Source organism: Bos javanicus, chromosome 28 (assembly GCF_032452875.1).
Source record: "Bos javanicus breed banteng chromosome 28, ARS-OSU_banteng_1.0, whole genome shotgun sequence".
Classification (NCBI taxonomy): Eukaryota; Metazoa; Chordata; class Mammalia; order Artiodactyla; family Bovidae; genus Bos; species Bos javanicus.
In genome coordinates, this window is record NC_083895.1 from 5,459,319 (window position 1) to 5,476,378 (window position 17,060).

The 17,060-nt window shown below is 41.7% G+C and overlaps 2 protein-coding genes across 4 annotated transcripts; one reads left to right on the plus strand and one right to left on the minus strand.

The window, feature by feature from the left end:
• Window positions 1–390: 390 nt before the first annotated feature.
• EXOC8 (exocyst complex component 8) lies at window positions 391–4,992 on the minus strand. Its single transcript, XM_061404818.1, has one exon. It carries the CDS (start codon window positions 4,858–4,860, stop codon window positions 2,683–2,685), a length of 2,178 nt encoding a protein of 725 aa, XP_061260802.1. The 5' UTR covers window positions 4,861–4,992; the 3' UTR covers window positions 391–2,682.
• Window positions 4,993–5,040: 48 nt separating this feature from the next.
• SPRTN (SprT-like N-terminal domain) lies at window positions 5,041–16,761 on the plus strand. 3 transcript variants are annotated; one of them, XM_061404821.1, is made up of 6 exons: window positions 5,041–5,127; window positions 5,282–5,676; window positions 6,906–7,005; window positions 10,997–11,125; window positions 14,424–14,691; window positions 15,844–16,761. In XM_061404821.1, the coding sequence occupies exons 2-6, from the start codon at window positions 5,456–5,458 to the stop codon at window positions 16,587–16,589; spliced, it is 1,464 nt and encodes a 487-aa protein (XP_061260805.1). In that variant the 5' UTR covers window positions 5,041–5,127; window positions 5,282–5,455; the 3' UTR covers window positions 16,590–16,761. The 3 variants fall into 3 exon arrangements, with proteins under 3 accessions (XP_061260805.1, XP_061260804.1, XP_061260806.1); XM_061404820.1 differs by having other exon boundaries at window positions 5,098–5,210; XM_061404822.1 differs by lacking the exon at window positions 5,041–5,127 and having other exon boundaries at window positions 5,583–6,220.
• Window positions 16,762–17,060: the final 299 nt, after the last annotated feature.

The window sequence follows — 17,060 nt, forward strand, 5'->3', positions numbered from 1 at the left end:
TGCAGTATCCACGTATTATTTTTTTTAAAAAGGAGATTTTTGTCATTTGTGACCCAAGTTCTTAGGTCATATAGCCCACATTATATTTTCTTCATTTAAAGATGTGCAGAAGCTACAAAACCCACTTTGAGTAAATTCATATTATGTATATCTGACTCCCATTCAGGGGAATCCTAAAAATGTGCGATTTGACAATTCACAGTTCTGATAGTAGCAGACCACTTACTTAAATTAGCTAATGGTTTTGTACCTATTATCCCCATATAGAAAAACAAAACATAAAAACCTAGGCATTTAAAACATTTTAGTAACATGAACATAAGAATATTAAATCATTAAAGAAAAGAAATGAATATATAACAATGTAACATCAATCAATTTTACCCAGTGTAAGAAAAAAATGTAAGCTTTATTTTGGTAAGACATTTCAGATTCCCTCAGATCATAGCATACCAATAAGCAAAACATACACATACTGATTTTATACTACATGTCAAGTCCTGAATTCCCAATCCCAGGAAAGCAAGCTGCAGAATACCAGTGCTGATAACAACTACAGGTAGTATTTGAAACAAAAATAAATGAGTTTTCAGCACTTAAGTGAAATGAGGCTTTAATCAAAAAGAGACTTAATTCCACAGGGCGTCTTTTTTCAACAGTAATTAATTCATTCAAGTCTGATTTCAAGCTCAAGTGACAGTGTTATGTTTGAAGCAATTGAGAAAAGGCAATCAACATGTAAGTGGTATAATACAGTATGTACTAGATTTGGGGGCAATCTCTAACTGCATTCAATTTTTAGACCTTGTTTTGGAGTCTAATTAAACAAGAACTAGAGCTCTGACCCCACTTGGAGGAATGCAGTGAAATTGCCTTGTCTTGGCACAAGGCACATTACAACATCGACGCTCTTTAATCAATCAGCTAACTGATTCTCCAACAGCATACTTCCTCCAGCTACAACTTTGAGGAACACACAACTTTTACCAGAAGAACATTCTGTACTTCCAGTTTTAAAAAGCAGACAATTCTATGGAGGCAACCATTTGAATATCTGAGTATACACACTGAGGTTTCTGCAACTTCATGCCGTAAGAGAAGTTTTGATTTCAGAAGTATCATTTCATGAACCCAGCATCAAATATTTACACAATACATGTTTCATACAATATTATTTTAGAAACTTCAAGTGGCATAAAATTTTTATCAAATTCAAGTTTCCAGTGATTTTAAAAAAAACAAAAGGCAGGTTACAACTGTTTTTGATCAACTGAAATATCCAGTCATAGTTATTATCTAGAAAATGCTAATGTTATGTGAAAAAATTTAGTCAAAGAAATGATTTTCAACCTTTTAAATATGCACAGCTAAACAGAAAATAAGAGGTTTGTCTGGCATATGCGTAATTAACGTCAAGGAGCTTTACAACCCTCAGCTGCTATTAGAAACTATTTCAGGTTTTACATAATTTCCACAGTCTTAATACCACTATTTTCATTCAGATAAAAGAAATGACCTTTTGAAGTCACTGACATCAGAAATGACACTTATGGACAAGAATGATAACTAGAAGCTGAGGGAAAACAGGTCTTAGCAGTTTCTCTCCAAGTATGAGGAAGGCCATATAATCAATATACAATAGATACAATAGTTTAATGGGCACTTTTCTGTTTCCCTCTTAGCCACAAAAAAACAAATCTCTGCTCAAAGCAGTCACACTTGAGAATGCTATGGGGTCTGCATATGATTTTCCCTAATTTCCTAACCACTCAGACCCTGAAATCCAAGTAAGTATTTCAATGAAAACTTTTCTCTCATTTGCATGAAGTCTGAGTCACTTTATGTAACCCACACTAAAAGTGGGTTATCTTAACAATGTGTCTTGTTATCTTTATTATTCTTAACATGACAAGGAAAAAAGCTCCAGCTGAACTTCAGACAACTCAGAAATATGTACAAAAAAATTTTTAACACAGTTCTTTAGATTTTCAAGTAAATGCACCCAAATCAAGTGCTATCAAGCTGCTAACTAGCAGCTACAACTAATGAACCATTTAAATCAGGTTGTAAATGCTTGCTAAACTGTGTTTACAAAAGCTTCTTCTTGAGAACTATAAGGACTGGAGTATTAGACTCCACACACTAGCTACGTTCATGAAGGAATTCTGTTGACCAAAGTTTACCCTAAAGCCAATTTTCTCAACTCCTTCCTCTCCCCCAAATTGTTCAAACACATTTTATGGTCCAGAAGAATATGAAGCAGGGTGTTTTATATGGCACTGTATCCTTTCAGAAACCTAACATTTCAGTGAACTGGGAGACTTTCGCCACATACTCTGTGTATTTACAGGTACTGTTCTATCTGCGCCGCATAATCTATACTGTGAGCAAGTGTGTTGAGTCAAAGGATAAGCTGAAACGCTATACTGTGACAATATATTCACTAGAGAGTTAGCATAACTTAAAAGGAAGGCATATTAGTTATTTTAGTAATTCCACTGTTTTTGTTGTATGGGCTTAACATTTTTTTTTCTTTTCTTTTGATTTTGCATTTCTATCTGAGAGAGCATCTTTTATTTTTAAGACGTGTTTGAGAGTATAAAGAATATGCTAATACAACTTAATATAAATATAAATAATATATAAGTAATCTATACGGCTACACATAAACAGGTCCAGGTGTCAGACCACTGACGTTGTACTTTCGGGATTCACTCGAATCAGTCTGGAGGCATTTCTCAGGTCCTGGAGTTGCTTGGCAGGTTTCCCCACACCCTCCTCAAACCTTTTTTCCACCACGGGGAGGACTGTTTCATACAGAAAAGATGCATTCTGTCTGATAAAAGCCTTCTTCTCTGGATCTTGCTCACACCGAAGGCTGTAATCCACATGCTGAACAGCAACCAGAATGATCTCCACCAGGCTCTCCAAAAGCACCATGTGCAGCTCTGGGAAATACAGCTTCAGTGCCTCTTCTAAGAAGCCCATGGTCTGCTTGGTGAACGCAACCACCGTGTAACTCAGGTTCACCCAGCAGTCATCCCCCGTGTATTGCTCAAAGTTACTCACCCCGCAGCTCTTCATTTCCTCTTTGAGTTTCCCCAGGGCCTCCGGAGTCATCAAATTCATCCTCCTCCACATCTCCTCTGAGTTGCGATGCTTAGTGGCTTCGATGATGATTTCTTTGTAACTATGCAAGGCTCCTTGGATGTCTTTCACCAGAAGGGCGTGGACGATGAAGGTGAGGTCGAGTCCGATGTCGCCCAGCTGTTGACAATGCTCCTTCGCCACTCTGACGCACTCGGCTGCCGTGGAGAGGCTCTCCTTACTGTCGAACACCTGCTTGCTGAAAGCATCCACAAACATGCCCATGGCTGACCTCGCCCAGACGACAAAGGCAGAGTAGCAGCCACTGTCGGTGCCTGCAAAGTCGGTCTCAAATTCCCTGGCCGTCTCCAGAAGGCTGGTAAAGAAGACGTGGCACAGCTTATGAATGTAGAGTAAGGTGGCCCCTTCAATGCGAAGCTGGCGTATTGCAGTGTGTACAGCTGCCGCCCTGTTTCTCAAAAACAGCTCACAAGCCTTCGTGCACTGGCCAAGCCGGATTAGTTGAGAAACTGCCCTGCGGGTCGCCTTGGGACCACCTCTCAGGGACCGATCCGGGGAGAGTTCAAAAACTAGTACCTCGGTGAGCTGGCGGACACGCTCATCCACTCTCGCCCTTAGTTCTTTCACAGGAGGTGGGCTGGGCTTGTCTTCTAGGTAATGGTTCAATTTATCCAGGAGGTCAACGGCACCTTCAAAGTCCCTCTGGGCAATACAGACATCCAGGTCTTCAGGCAATTCTTGGATCCATTCCATTGAGAGGTCCACCTTCTCTTCTTCTATCTCGGGAACAGTTGGTTCGTCATCGTCTTCGTCCTCAAACGGGTTACTGGCCTTGGGGGTCACTTGGGGTGGCCCTCGAGGGGCCGCTGCCTCCTCCTGTTCCCTGCGTCTTTTTTCACTGAGGGCCCTCTTGGTTTCCTCCAGCACTTCCAGCCACTCCCGTTTGATTTTTGCATTTTCTGCCTGAAAAATACGGCTCTCGGGAAACATTAACAGCTTGAACATGTCCTTCATGGGTGGGTTGTCCTTGACATTGACCACAGCCAAACCATCCAGGGGATAAAGGGCGTTGTAGCGATACATTCCCCGCCGCTGTGGCAGCCAGGTGGCCACCAGCAAACAATCGTTCATGAGAAAGCCGTGCACCCGCTGCAGCTGGGCCATGTGGTCCGCCTCGTATTCCACCAGGTCACCATTGTACACTAGGTACTGTCCCGGCGTCTCCAGCAGGTGCCTGCAGCCTTCCACCTTCTCAAGCAGGGTGGTGAGGGTTCGCTGCTTTCCTTCCTCGCCTGGTCCAGAACCGTCCCGGGAGGCGCCCCCGGGGCTGGGGAAAAAGCCGGTCTGGCCCCGGAGCTGGTCACGGCCCCCCGCGCCACCTCCTCCTTCCTCCCCTCCAGAGGCGGCGGCGGCGCCCGCGGCAGCGGCAGCAGGCAGCAGGGTAAGCGGGATGCTCTCCAGGCTGCTCTTCTGCTCCGTCAGCAGGTGGCTGAGCTGATACATCTCGCTCTCCAGGTAGGAGATCTCACGGGCCGTCTCTATGAACTGCCGGTAGTTCTGGTAGACGTTGCGCTTCAGGTTCTGCGCCGTCTCCTCCGCCAGCGCCTGGATGCGCTGTCGGTGCTCCTGCAAGTCCCGGTCCCCGTCCGACTGCTGTGAGAGCTGCTTCACGTACAGCCGCGCCTCGAAGCCGCCCGACTCGAGCTGCCGCCTCAGACGGCTCGCCCCACTGTCTGACATAGCCATCGCCATTGCCGCCCGGACTCACGCAGCTCCTGTCACTACCGCCGTGGCCGGTGCCGCCGCTGTGGAGGCCCACCCAAGCCGGGACAAACTCCAGGGCTAAGGAAGCAGGATGGAAGAGAGACGAATACGCCTGCGCCCGGTCTGAACTTCAGTCACTGCGCCTGCGCAAGGGGCCGAGTGCCGGCGATGCGCCTGCGCAGGAACTTCAGAGGCCTAGGACTCCTACGCTGGAGAAGCTACAGCGGAAGTGAGTGGAGCGCGGGGCAGAGCGATGTACGTACTACGAGGTGCTACGCATGGGCCGAGTGTGTCGTTGGTGTTTGACGTTATTCGTGAACCGTGAGGACGGTAACCAGGTATCTGAAACCTTCAACCCTAGTTTTGAGCCTACTAGGTGGTGTCATGCTGAGTTCTTTTTTTTTTTAAGGCCCAGAATCTTGACTTCGGCGTTTGGAACAAGCTAAGCTCTCGTTCTCGAGCCCGTTTTCCCTGAGTCTCGCGAGATCGGCGAACTGACCAGACAGCCGGTATCTCCTAGGCGCGCGACTGGGCCCTCAGACCCCCCAGGACGTGGAGTTACCCCCTCTGTACCTCGGCAGCCATGGATGAGGACCTGGTTTTGGCACTACAGCTTCAGGAGGAGTGGAACTTGCAGGTCTCGGAGCGCGAACCGGCCCAGGAGCCCCTGTCTCTGGTGGACGCGTCTTGGGAGTTGGTGGACCCTACCCCTGACTTACAGGGCCTGTTTGTTCTGTTCAACGACCGTTTCTTCTGGGGCCAACTGGAGGCGGTCGAGGTGAAGTGGAGCGTGCGGATGACGCTGTGAGTCCCGAGCCCTGCTGGGGACGGGGCCGCCGGCGGCCCTTCTGTCTCCCCTCGCGGTCCCGGCGGCGTTAGCTCCGGCTCTGGATTTGGGGCAGGCGGCCCCACAGGGATTATCTTCCTTCCAGCCCCTTCCCTTCTCACCTTAAACGACTTTAAGAAAGCCCGTGGCCCATCCCGCGACAGTTTGACTTGTAAGGGGCGCAGTGAGAGAAAAGTGTGTTTCTTTGAATCTCACTTCACTAGAAAGGGCTTCCCTGGTGGCTCAGACGTTAAAGAATCCGCCTGAGACCTGGGAGACCTGTGTTTGATCCCTAGGTCGGGAAGATCCCGTGGAGGAGGGCATGGCAACCCATTCCAGTATTCTTGCCTGGAGAATCCCATGGACAGAGGAGCCTGGAGGGCTACATACAGTCCGTGGGGTCTCAGAGTCGGACACAGCTGAGCGACTAAGCACACAGCACAGTCCAAAGGCCCTTAACGGTTACTAAAAAGCGAGTTAACGCTTATCTGATTTGTCTTATGGGTGTGCTTTAGGACCCAGGTAAGAGAAACAGCCAGAATCTGCCCCAAGAGAGAGTGCCAGGGACACACTGTGTGGTGTACTTAGCAGTGAGCTCGGGAGTCAGAGTGGGGAAGGGGCTCATCTTCTCATATTTCTGGATCCAGGGGATCTAAAGGGATGCCTTTAAAAGGATCCCTTTCTGACACTCCAGGTTTGAGAAATTCTGATTTGAGACAATGTACCCGGTATATGAACGGAGTTAACAAGTAAGTCTAAGAAGTCGTTGTGTACCACTACTTGTTTTTGAATTGATATCAAAGCATCTAAAATAAGAGAGAAGATCTGATACAAAGTTGTGTGTTTAAAGTATCGATCTCTTTCATATAGGATTCCATTATAATTTTGGACATATGCTAATGGAGATCTGGCCTGCTATTACCACTATAACTGATTGAGCATAGCTTGTAGGGAGGAGACAGGGAGCAGCAAAATAGGATTATCTTCTTCAAGCTGTTATAGCCTGGTAAGGGTAAGGGAAGCCACTACTCGGATGAAATACAAGTATCTCCCAACAGAGTGGGTATACTCTCAAGAAAGCTATCCTTCATAGAGTTCTCTCAGTCTGAACTGTCCAAGAACAGTGAATAAGGATTTGCGCTTTCGTTTCTATTTTCCTTTTGTGTATATTTGGTGATTAACAATTTTTGTGGTGGTTGTTTTCCAGGTGTGCTGGGATATGCAGCTATGAAGGGAGGGGTGGAATGTGTTCCATCCGTCTCAGTGAACCCCTTTTAAAGCTGAGACCAAGAAAAGATCTTGTGGAGGTATTCTTTGCATAAACCTGATTCTTAGCTTAGTAATTTAGAAACAGTTATTATTAGACTGCTGTAAATTAACCTGTACATGTGGGGGGAAAATCAGTTTTCCCTCACTGCAAACTTTTATTGTGGGGCAAATAATGATTACCTTATATTCTTACAGTGTTTCAAAGTTGGAGGCTTTCAGGTATGTTAGCTACTTTGATTTTTACAACAATCTTGTTTATGTTCAGTATGTGTTATCCTTATTTTTATAAATAAGGTTCAGATAGACAAAGTAGTTGGTTTAGAAGCAGCCAGAAAGTTAAGATCCAGATCTTTTTATTGAGACACACAAATTTTGATTCTCTTCTGTTCAGCCACCATGGTGTCCTCCCATGACATATAGCTGAGCTGGCAGAACAAACCACTGTGAGGGCACACTTCATATCTAGAGATGGTGATCACTTCTAATAGCTGAATGAAGCAGTAGGAGCCCTCAGCTGTGTTTAGTTGAGTCCAGTAGTTGCCTGGAAATCCTCAAGATATATCTGGTGTGAGTTATCTTGCCTCAGTTGTATCACTTGAAATGTATGCACAAGAGAGCATAGGTGGTAGAGGTTGGATGGGAAATAAGTTAAAATATGCCTGGAAATATGTTGTGTAAGGATAACAAAAAGTAGTGGGTTTCACAACAATGTGAATGTACTTAGCACCACTGAACTGTACACTTAAAATAGTTAAGATGGTACATTTTTTGTTACTTTTTTGTAATCACAATTTTTTTTTAAATACTACTAAATGTTAAAGTCATACAACAGAAATACTCAATAAAAAAAGAAACTAATAAAGGGTCAAAACCCAGATGAAATAGAAAGGTGGACATAAAAACAATATCAGCTATTACATTAAATGTAAATGGACTAAACATTCCAGTTAAAGACATGGAATGGCATATGACATTAACCGAGATGTGATTAAAACAAAGACACATATATGTTAAATATAAAAGGATGAGAAAAAGCGTATCTTCCAAATATTAGACAACAGAAAATTGTTACGGCTATCTAGTATTAATATAAAGATTTTAAGGGAAGAAGTTTTACTAGAAAAAAGGGAGACATTTTAAAATGATAAAATAACCTATTAAATACAGACACATAATGACCGTAAAAGTAATAGCATAGGTTTAAGCTTTAAACATGAAGCATCAATCAGCAGAAATGAATAAGAGAAATAAGCAATCTACAGTCATAGTTGTAGATAAAAACACAACTGAGTTAGTAATTCAGTGAAGAAGCAGGAAAAAAACAGTAAAGCATTTAAAAAAATTAAACAATATGATTAACCAAATCAACCTTACAAGGAGCGCTAATTGGAACAGCCCTAATTGAAAACTGAATTTGTTGCATAAACAATGTTGGCTTAAATAACACATGAATGATTTTTTTCTTAAGGTAATAGGCAAGAAGAAAATGGGAACTATGTGGTAATGCTTCAAGTGAGCATTTGCTGTTGGCAGAAAGTTATAATGTAAAATCAGGAGTAAGATAGATGGAGGAAGAATAGAGGGACTGGCCTGTATTTGAAGTAGCTTCCTAAATTATAATGAATAGAATTCAGAAAAGGAAAAAACTTTAACTGGTTAAGGAGGTAAAGAAAAGTTTTACAGATCTGGATTTCATTACTACTAACATCAGCACGCCTACCACTCACTGTGTTGAGTACCTACTGTGTGCCAGACTAGTTATTCTAGAATTTGCTTTTGATGTTTGTTGTTGTTCAGTTGCTAAGTCATGTCCAACTCTTTGTGACTGCAGCCCTCCAGGCTCCTCTGTCCATGGGATTTCCCAGGCAAGAACACGAGTGGGTTGTCATTTCCTTCTCCAGGAGGCGAGCCTAACAGGACAGAATTGAATTCTGACATGTAGACATGGTAGAGGAGACTACTTTTGGCAGAAGGAATGGGTATGCTGTGGACAAAAGTGAGGCCACTAGGCTTATGGCATATTTAGGTCTAGAAGTAGTTGTTTTTGACCATTTATATTACAGTGGTGGGAAATTGAGGTGTTTGGGGACAATGATGTATAGATAGAGCCTAAATGTGGGAAATGGTAGATAAATAAAAATGGAAATGTTCAGTAAAATGCCATGTACCATTTTCAAGACGTGTTTGAGTTGAACCAAAAATTAGGAACCTAAGTTGTTTCTCTTTAATGAGAATAGTTATTATTTTAGAATGTTGAAAAACATCTGAAATGTAGAATGACCTTTAAATTTGAGTCTCAATAGAGTGGCATTGTCTTGAAAAGATGAGAATTGGTAAATGTTTGATTCTTGCATTTCTTTATTCATATAATTCTATACAACTAAAATTCATTAATGCCAATCTAGTGTTTCTGATGAAAATTTAAAAAAAAATTATGGAGGATTATGAAAAAAGCTATGCTTTTGAGGACCTTTATGATTTTCACTTTTTTTAGAATAGATTATGAAATATCAGCTATAAATGCTTTTGTAAACTTTATACCTAAATTATTCCATCCTTGGTATGGAATGAGCAGTAAGTTTTATTGTTTGTTTTAAAATTTTACATGATTTAAAGTCCTCAAACTACAGAAGACTATACACAGAGAAATCTTGGTCTCCCCCATGCCTCTATTCTGACCTTTTCACCTATAAAGGATACTGTTGTTAGTTTTTTTCCTATCATTCTCTTTGGCCAGTATTTATATCCACTCTTATCTACTCCCCAGCACATAGCATACTTCTTATATAAAATGCTGAGTACACTCTTCTGTACCTTGCCTTTTTCTGTTAAAACAATACATTCTATAGCCTCCATATCATTTCATAGAGATACTTTTCATTCTTTTTTATGGCTACATAGAATTCCATTATGTGGCTGTACCATAGTTCTTTCAATGAGGCCCCTATTACTAAACATTGTTTTCACTCTTTCACTATTGTAAGCAGTGCCACAATGAAATACCTCATACACATGGCCTTTCATTTTAGCCTAGGTGTTGCTGAGTCTAACAATAAATGTGTTTGTAAATATGTTAGATGTTACCAAATTTTCCACAAGGGTTGTACTATTTTGCATTCCTACCAGTGATCCCTGGTGGCCACTGAGCCAGATTCTGGCTAAATCTGGCTAAATCTACCAGATTCTGGTAAAGAATCTGCTTGTCAATGCAAAAAACTGGGGTTCAACTGGGGTTGGGAAGATCCCCTGGAGGAGGAAATGGCAAGCCACTCTAGTATTCTTGCCTGGGAAATCCTACAGACGGTGGAGCGTGGCGGGCTGTGGTCCATGGGGTTGCAAAGAGTGAGACATGACTTCCTGACTAAACAGCAACAACAATCAGTGATATATGGGAATGCTTATTTTCCCTTAGCTTTACTAATAGAGTCAAACTTTAGTTTTACCAGTCTCAATAAGCAAGAAGTTATATACTTATGTAATAACTCACATATCTGTTTTTACAAATGAAGTTGAGCATTTTTTCATATGTTTATAGATCATTTATATTTCATCTTCTGTGATCTGTCCATGACATTTGCCTATTTTAAAATCAGATTGTTGATCATTTTCCTGTTGATTTTTAGGAGTGCTTTATAATTTAGGAGTTAATAGCCTGTGAGATAGTTGCACATATATTTTCCTGAGTTTGTTTTTTTCACTTTACTGATAACATTTTTTTCCCCATACAGAATTTTAAAATTTTCATGTAGCTGAATTTATCAGTCTTTTCTACTGGATTTTGGTTAACAATTAAAAAGGCTTCCTTTGAACAGGGAATTAACCTGGGATCTACAGGACTTTGGATATTATATGCGAAGTTTTGGGAATGTGTGCTTATATAATTTTTCTAGAAAGATGGTTCATGACTTCTGTCAGTATGTGAAAGGAGCCTGTGATCCAAAGAAGGTTAAGACTCCAGGTAGAGTCAGAAAATGCATTTTTATTTTCAGAAGCACCATAACAAATTAATGTGATTGTTTTTTGTTTCAGACCCTCTTGCATGAAATGATACATGCCTATTTATTTGTCACTAATAATGATAAAGATCGGGAAGGGCATGGTCCAGAGTTTTGTAAGCATATGCATCGCATCAATCGCCTGACAGGAGCCAATATAACGGTATATAAAGCCACACACATTTATCATATTTAGTAGTTATTTATTCAGTATTTCTTGGGATTTAATTAAAAATAGAGAACTGGGTAGAAACAAATACTGTGTTTGAGGATTTCCCAGGGCAAATGAGGGGCCCAGAGAAGCAGACCGGCTTATCTGGGACCCCATAGTAGAAGACAGCAGTTCTAGTGACATCCCTGAGATCTCTAACCTCTGGGAGCAGCTTGTGCAGAGTTATTGCAGGCCTGAGTACCTCTCTTCTGGACTATTACTAACATCTCCTAATTACATTTCCTCATTGTCTCTTCCTTCAATCTGTCCTATATTCTGCTGCTATTATATGTTACTCCCTTCATCAGAAGTCTGTGACTTGCATTTCTGCATAATGTGGGAGGTGGAAGAGCCTGGGGTCAGAAAGCAGGAAGAGTCAGGTTGCCTACTTCCCGATGCTGGCGCCACTGATGGTGGGACCTGCTTAAACTCTTCCATGCTTTGGTTTACTCGCACTAAAAGGAGGATGATAACAATTCTTAGGCTACTGGACCCTTGTGAGGGCTAGAGAAAACGCAACCAAAAACATTTTAGTGCAGTTTGGGTACTAATTAAGTATTAGTTGTCTTTGTTATTATACATTCATTTATCCAGTAACCTTACTGTTCCTTTTTTTTTTTACTTTCCACAACTCCCCTGCCTATGTTTCTAACGGAACTTTTCATCTCTGCCTTTCCTCATATAGTCTCTCCCTAAAATGTGCCTCTTCTATTTTCTGTCAAAATGATCTTCATCTTTACAGTGGGATATAACTTCTCCCTCCTTTTAACCTCCTCAGCAGATATGTAGCCTTTTACAATGTTATATTCTGCTTTCATACCCCAATAGGGTGGCTCTTACCTATCTATACACACCTGTGTGTCTTTATACACACCTGCACAAGATGTGTGACATAGTGCCTCTACAAGCACTTCAGTTCAGTTCAGTTGCTCAGTTGTGTCCGACTCTTTGCTACCCCGTGAATCACAGAACGCCAGGCCTCTTTGCTGCTGCTGCTGCCGCCGCCGCCAAGTCACTTCAGTTGTGTCCGACTCTGTGCGACCCCGTAGACGGCAGCCCACCAGCCTCCCCCGTCCCTGGGATTCTCCAGGCAAGAACACTGGAGTGGGTTGCCATTTCCTTCTCCAGTGCATGAAAGTGAAAAGTGAAAGGGAAGTCTCTCAGTCATGTCCGACTCTTAGCGACCCCATGGTCTGCAGCCCACCAGGCTCCTCCATCCATGGGATTTTCCAGGCAAGAGTACTGGAGTGGCCCCGCCTCCCTGTCCATCACCAACTCCCGGGAGTTCACCCAAACTCATGTCCATTGAGTCGGTGATGCCATCCAGCCGTCTCATCCTCTGTTGTCCCCTTCTCCTCCTGGCCCGAATCCCTCCCAGCATCAGTCTTTTCCAATGAGTCAACTCTTTGCATGAGGTGGCCAAAGTATTGGAGTTTCAGCTTTAGCATCAGTCCTTCCAGTGAACACCCAGGACTGATCTCCTTTAGAATGGACTGGTTAGATCACTTAGCAAGTACTGAATTTAACTGAACCAAAACAAATATTAATTCCTACAGAGATTAAATGCCTTGGTGTGTTTAGTGTTTAGAAATTTCCTTATTTTAAAAAGCAGTAAAAGCCAGTGTGATGGAAAGGGAGAGTACTCACCCTCCATATATTATTTTCTAGCTGTCAGTTTAATTTTCTAGAGAGCTCACTTCATTACTGGACTAAGGTCCTTTAACATCAAATAAGTGGCTTGCTTTAACACAGTCACATAAAATCCAGATTAGCAAAGGAATTACGCAGTTGCTAGCATAAAAGACTTGCACACTTTAAGCAAAATTCTAGTGTACTTCCTGTTGTTCAGTTGGAAGAGAATTCAGGAGGTTTTTATCAGGTAGACAGCTCTTGCTTTCCCAGGTTACATTCTGTTATAGCAGACTCCATGGGGCATCCACATTGAGGACAGTTTTTAGTTAACTACATTGTTAAAGTTACAGCCCCAGGCTATAGAAATTACAGAAGTTGGAATCAGAATAGATCCAATTCCCTGTCTTTTTTACCACTGAATTACTAGGCGAGGTGTTCTCAACATAAGAGAGAAGGCAGGGTCTTAAAAGCCTCCTTGTTCCCAAACCTCTGTCCTCACAGTCTCTTCTGCACTTACTATAATTTGCATTGCTTGCATGCTTGCCAAATAATAGAATTTGTTTGCTTATAGTAGAGAGATAGTGAATATAAAACTATCTGTAGAGTTACAAAAAGCTTAGTATTGTTTCCCACAAGGGGAATTTATTAAGAGCTTAAAAAAAACAAACCTCATATGCTGCTGTTGCTCCTTACCTTATATAACTAATAACGTTCCACTGAGAGGACAGGAGGAAAAGTTCCTCAGTCATTTGGAAGTATCATTTGTAAAATGGTGCCGTGCCAGCCTCAGTGCCACCATGTGGGAGGGCTCACCTTCCTTTCAGCCTGAACTCTTCTCTGTCTGTCTGCTGCTTAGGTTATAAGTAAGAGTTCATCTAGAGCGTGAAACAGAGGGATCCTGTTTAAGGACTGAAAAGCACATTTAAAGAGAATTTGTCTCAGTGAAGTTTCTCATTCACTCAGTCACCACTTACTGAGCACCTTCCTTATGCCAAGCTGGTAATAACCACTACGGATACAAGGATGAGAACATTCAAACCCTGGAGAGCTTTTCACCTATAAACAGATACAGTGGTACCCCAGAAAGCTTGTTGTGAGGAAATGAGCAGAGCTGGGCGAATGTGGAGAATGGATTTGGCAGAGGCAGCCTGAGACCAGGTGCTTGTGTGTGGGCCCAGAGTTGATAGGGAAGAGTCCTCCGGAGTCCTTTGGTATGGTTATCTATAGGGGAAATTTCAACCTAAGCAGTGGGAACACTTACTGATTATGACATTCTATAAAATCTTTATCCTAGTTTTTCATCATTTAGAAAGTGGGTTTCTAAGACTTGTACCATGTATAGAAGCTTTTTGTTTTTTTAAATTTGTCTTCTAGTCTCACATTTTTCTATCTTTACATAGGTTATGTAGCACTAAATTATGGGAATCTGCTAATTCCCATTAAAATGAACTTTTGAAGAGAAGCTAAATATAGTTACTATCTTTCCCAAAACATAACTTCAGAAAACCCTTGAGAAGTTGGAAAGTTTAAAAAAAGTTGTGGCTGCTTATTTATTACATATATTTTCTTAAAATTGTTAACTCGCCTACTTAATGCTAAGAACTGTGTCTCGGCCCAGGTGTACCATACTTTCCATGACGAGGTAGACGAGTACCGTCGACACTGGTGGCGCTGCAACGGGCCGTGTCAGAACAGTAAGCCGTATTACGGCTATGTGAAGCGTGCCACCAACAGGGCACCCTCCGCCCATGACTACTGGTGGGCTGAACACCAGAAAACCTGTGGAGGCACTTACATCAAAATCAAGGAACCAGAGAACTACTCAAAAAAGGGCAAAGGAAAGACAAAACTGAGAAAGCAGCCAGTATCAGAAGCAGAGAATAAAGGTAAGTCTGCTTATAGTCTTCCTGCTTTTCCACTACCGTGGCTAGTTCTCTGAAGGACACTCAGAGAACTGGCATTAAGATAAAGCTTAAATTAATTTATTCAAAAGAGAAAAAGGCAAAACAAGAAACTTGGTTTCAACTGAAGCCCATTTTAATTTTTTTTTAATTATTTTTCTCTTGTTAGACATAAAACCCTTTTTTGAAGACACAAACATTTTTTGAAGAAAAGAAAAAGATAAAGCTTAAAGAGTGTTTCTTGTGTAGATGTTTTCAAGTGTGGACTTAAAGTGGAAAAAAATCCCATTGTCCATAAAACAGTGGTAGAAAAATATATTTTGCTCTATATATTTGTGAGAAAAAGTGGGAATAGTTTCCACTGCTAAAATTTAAGGGTAAAGTCCCTTTCCCTCTCCTGACTCACTGGGTCATTAGGAAACAGAAGGCAAAAAAAAGATTGTCAAGGTAAAAACAGTAATTCAAATAACAATGCCCGGAATGTAAGTCCTAGCTACACCCCTTCCTATCAGTTGGAGTCCATCCAAGCAACTTCTGTTGATGTATGTATTTTCATTAGAAGAATGGGAAAAGGATATGGCACGTATATGCTAACACTTCAAGATTTACCCCTTTGCTCTGCAGTTCATAGTTACTGCCCTTTGAAGGGGTAACCAGGTTACTAAAGTTAATGTTTCTTCCCTTGGGAAGTTGTTGATTGGATGTGATAAGGATTCATGGACATAAGCTTTCTCAAATCTGAAACGTTTACTAAGTTGAGAAACTATAGAAGAATTTATGTCGAAAGATTATATCCTGTTTTGTGAGCTGGGAAGATAATGCAGTAGCAGATTTTCCCCATCTGGGACATGGTTTTCTTGATAAAAGTTATTGTGCTATTGATATTTGCATGATAGAAATGCTTATCTAAGTATGAGATGGTGTTTTGTTTTGAAGAGAGGGTGTTTTTGTCCTTTATGTGTTCTTGATATCAGAGCTGTCTGACTGCTGAAGGTTGTCCTCCTGTTAATAGAGAATTACAGTATAGTTCTAAGTTAGAACAAAACAGTATTTCTTCATTTGGAAAAACTATCCATTAGCTTAATACTTGTTATGGTATAAATTTTGAATCAAGGAAAAATCTTGCTTCTTTTGCAGACAAACTGAACAGAGGGGAGAAACAGCTGTTAATCCCCTTTACCGGGAAAGGTTATGTCCTAGGGGAAACCAGCAATTTTTCATCTGGGAAATGTATCACTTCACATGCTATTAATGAAAGCCAAGAGCCTTTAAGTCAAGACCATTCAGCAAATGCCCTGAGACCTCATTCTAAAACTGAGGTGAAATTTGAACAGAATGGTCCAAGTAAAAAGACTTCCGTAGCATCCCCTGTTCTCAGTACCAGTCATCAGAATGTCTTAAGCAACTACTTCTCTAAAGTGTCCGTTGCCAGCAGCAAGGCTTTCAGAAGTGTGAGTGGGTCTCCAGTGAAGAGCCTCACAGTGGGCGACAGCACTACAAAGTCGGCCTCTGCCGGTTCTCAAAGGAGGGTTACATCTTCTAGGACATCTCTAAGAAATTCCTTAAAAGCCATGGAATCGACATATGTCACTGTGCCCCAGGATGCAGGTGGGCCTGAAGGTAAACTCCCAAGTAAACGACCCAGGATAGAAGACAAGACTTTTTTTGACCTCTTTTTTATCAAGAAGGAGCAAGCGCAGAGTGGTGGTGGTGATGTGACGAGTAGTTCGCATCCTCCAGCTGCAGCGCAGAGTCCCAGCGGTGCATCCGGTCAGAGCAGGGTGGTGCACTGTCCCGTGTGTCAGGACGAGGTTTCGGAGACACAGATTAATGAGCACTTGGACTGGTGCCTTGAACGTGATAGCACCCAAGTCAAAAGCTGAAAAAAATCTCTGAAAAATGAACGGGCCTCCAATGTCCACCTTTATTGCCTCACTACTACACTCAGGAATTCCTGATTAATAAGATTTGCAGGCTATAATCTAGTTCATCAATATTAAATGTTCTACTTTATATAAACATAACAGATTGTAATTAAAAAGTATTTTGCCTAGAGGTGCTATACTCTTGTTTTATGTACACTGGAGCCCAGAATTTCTTCTGGATGCATTCATGTATAATTTTTAGATACTTCTTTCTGGCTTTTAAAAGTATTTAAATCTGTTAATCTTTTTATTTATTTTCCTTAAAACATTCAGTGAGGAATTCTGTCAGGTATTTGGTTAGATTGAGTATTTCATTATTAATATTAAAATTCATTCCCAGAACTGCCAGTATCCATAGTGTCAGACATATTGACCAAAATTACAAACTAGCTGTTTTAGGGTACTCAAGGTTTTTGGGTTTTTTTCTTC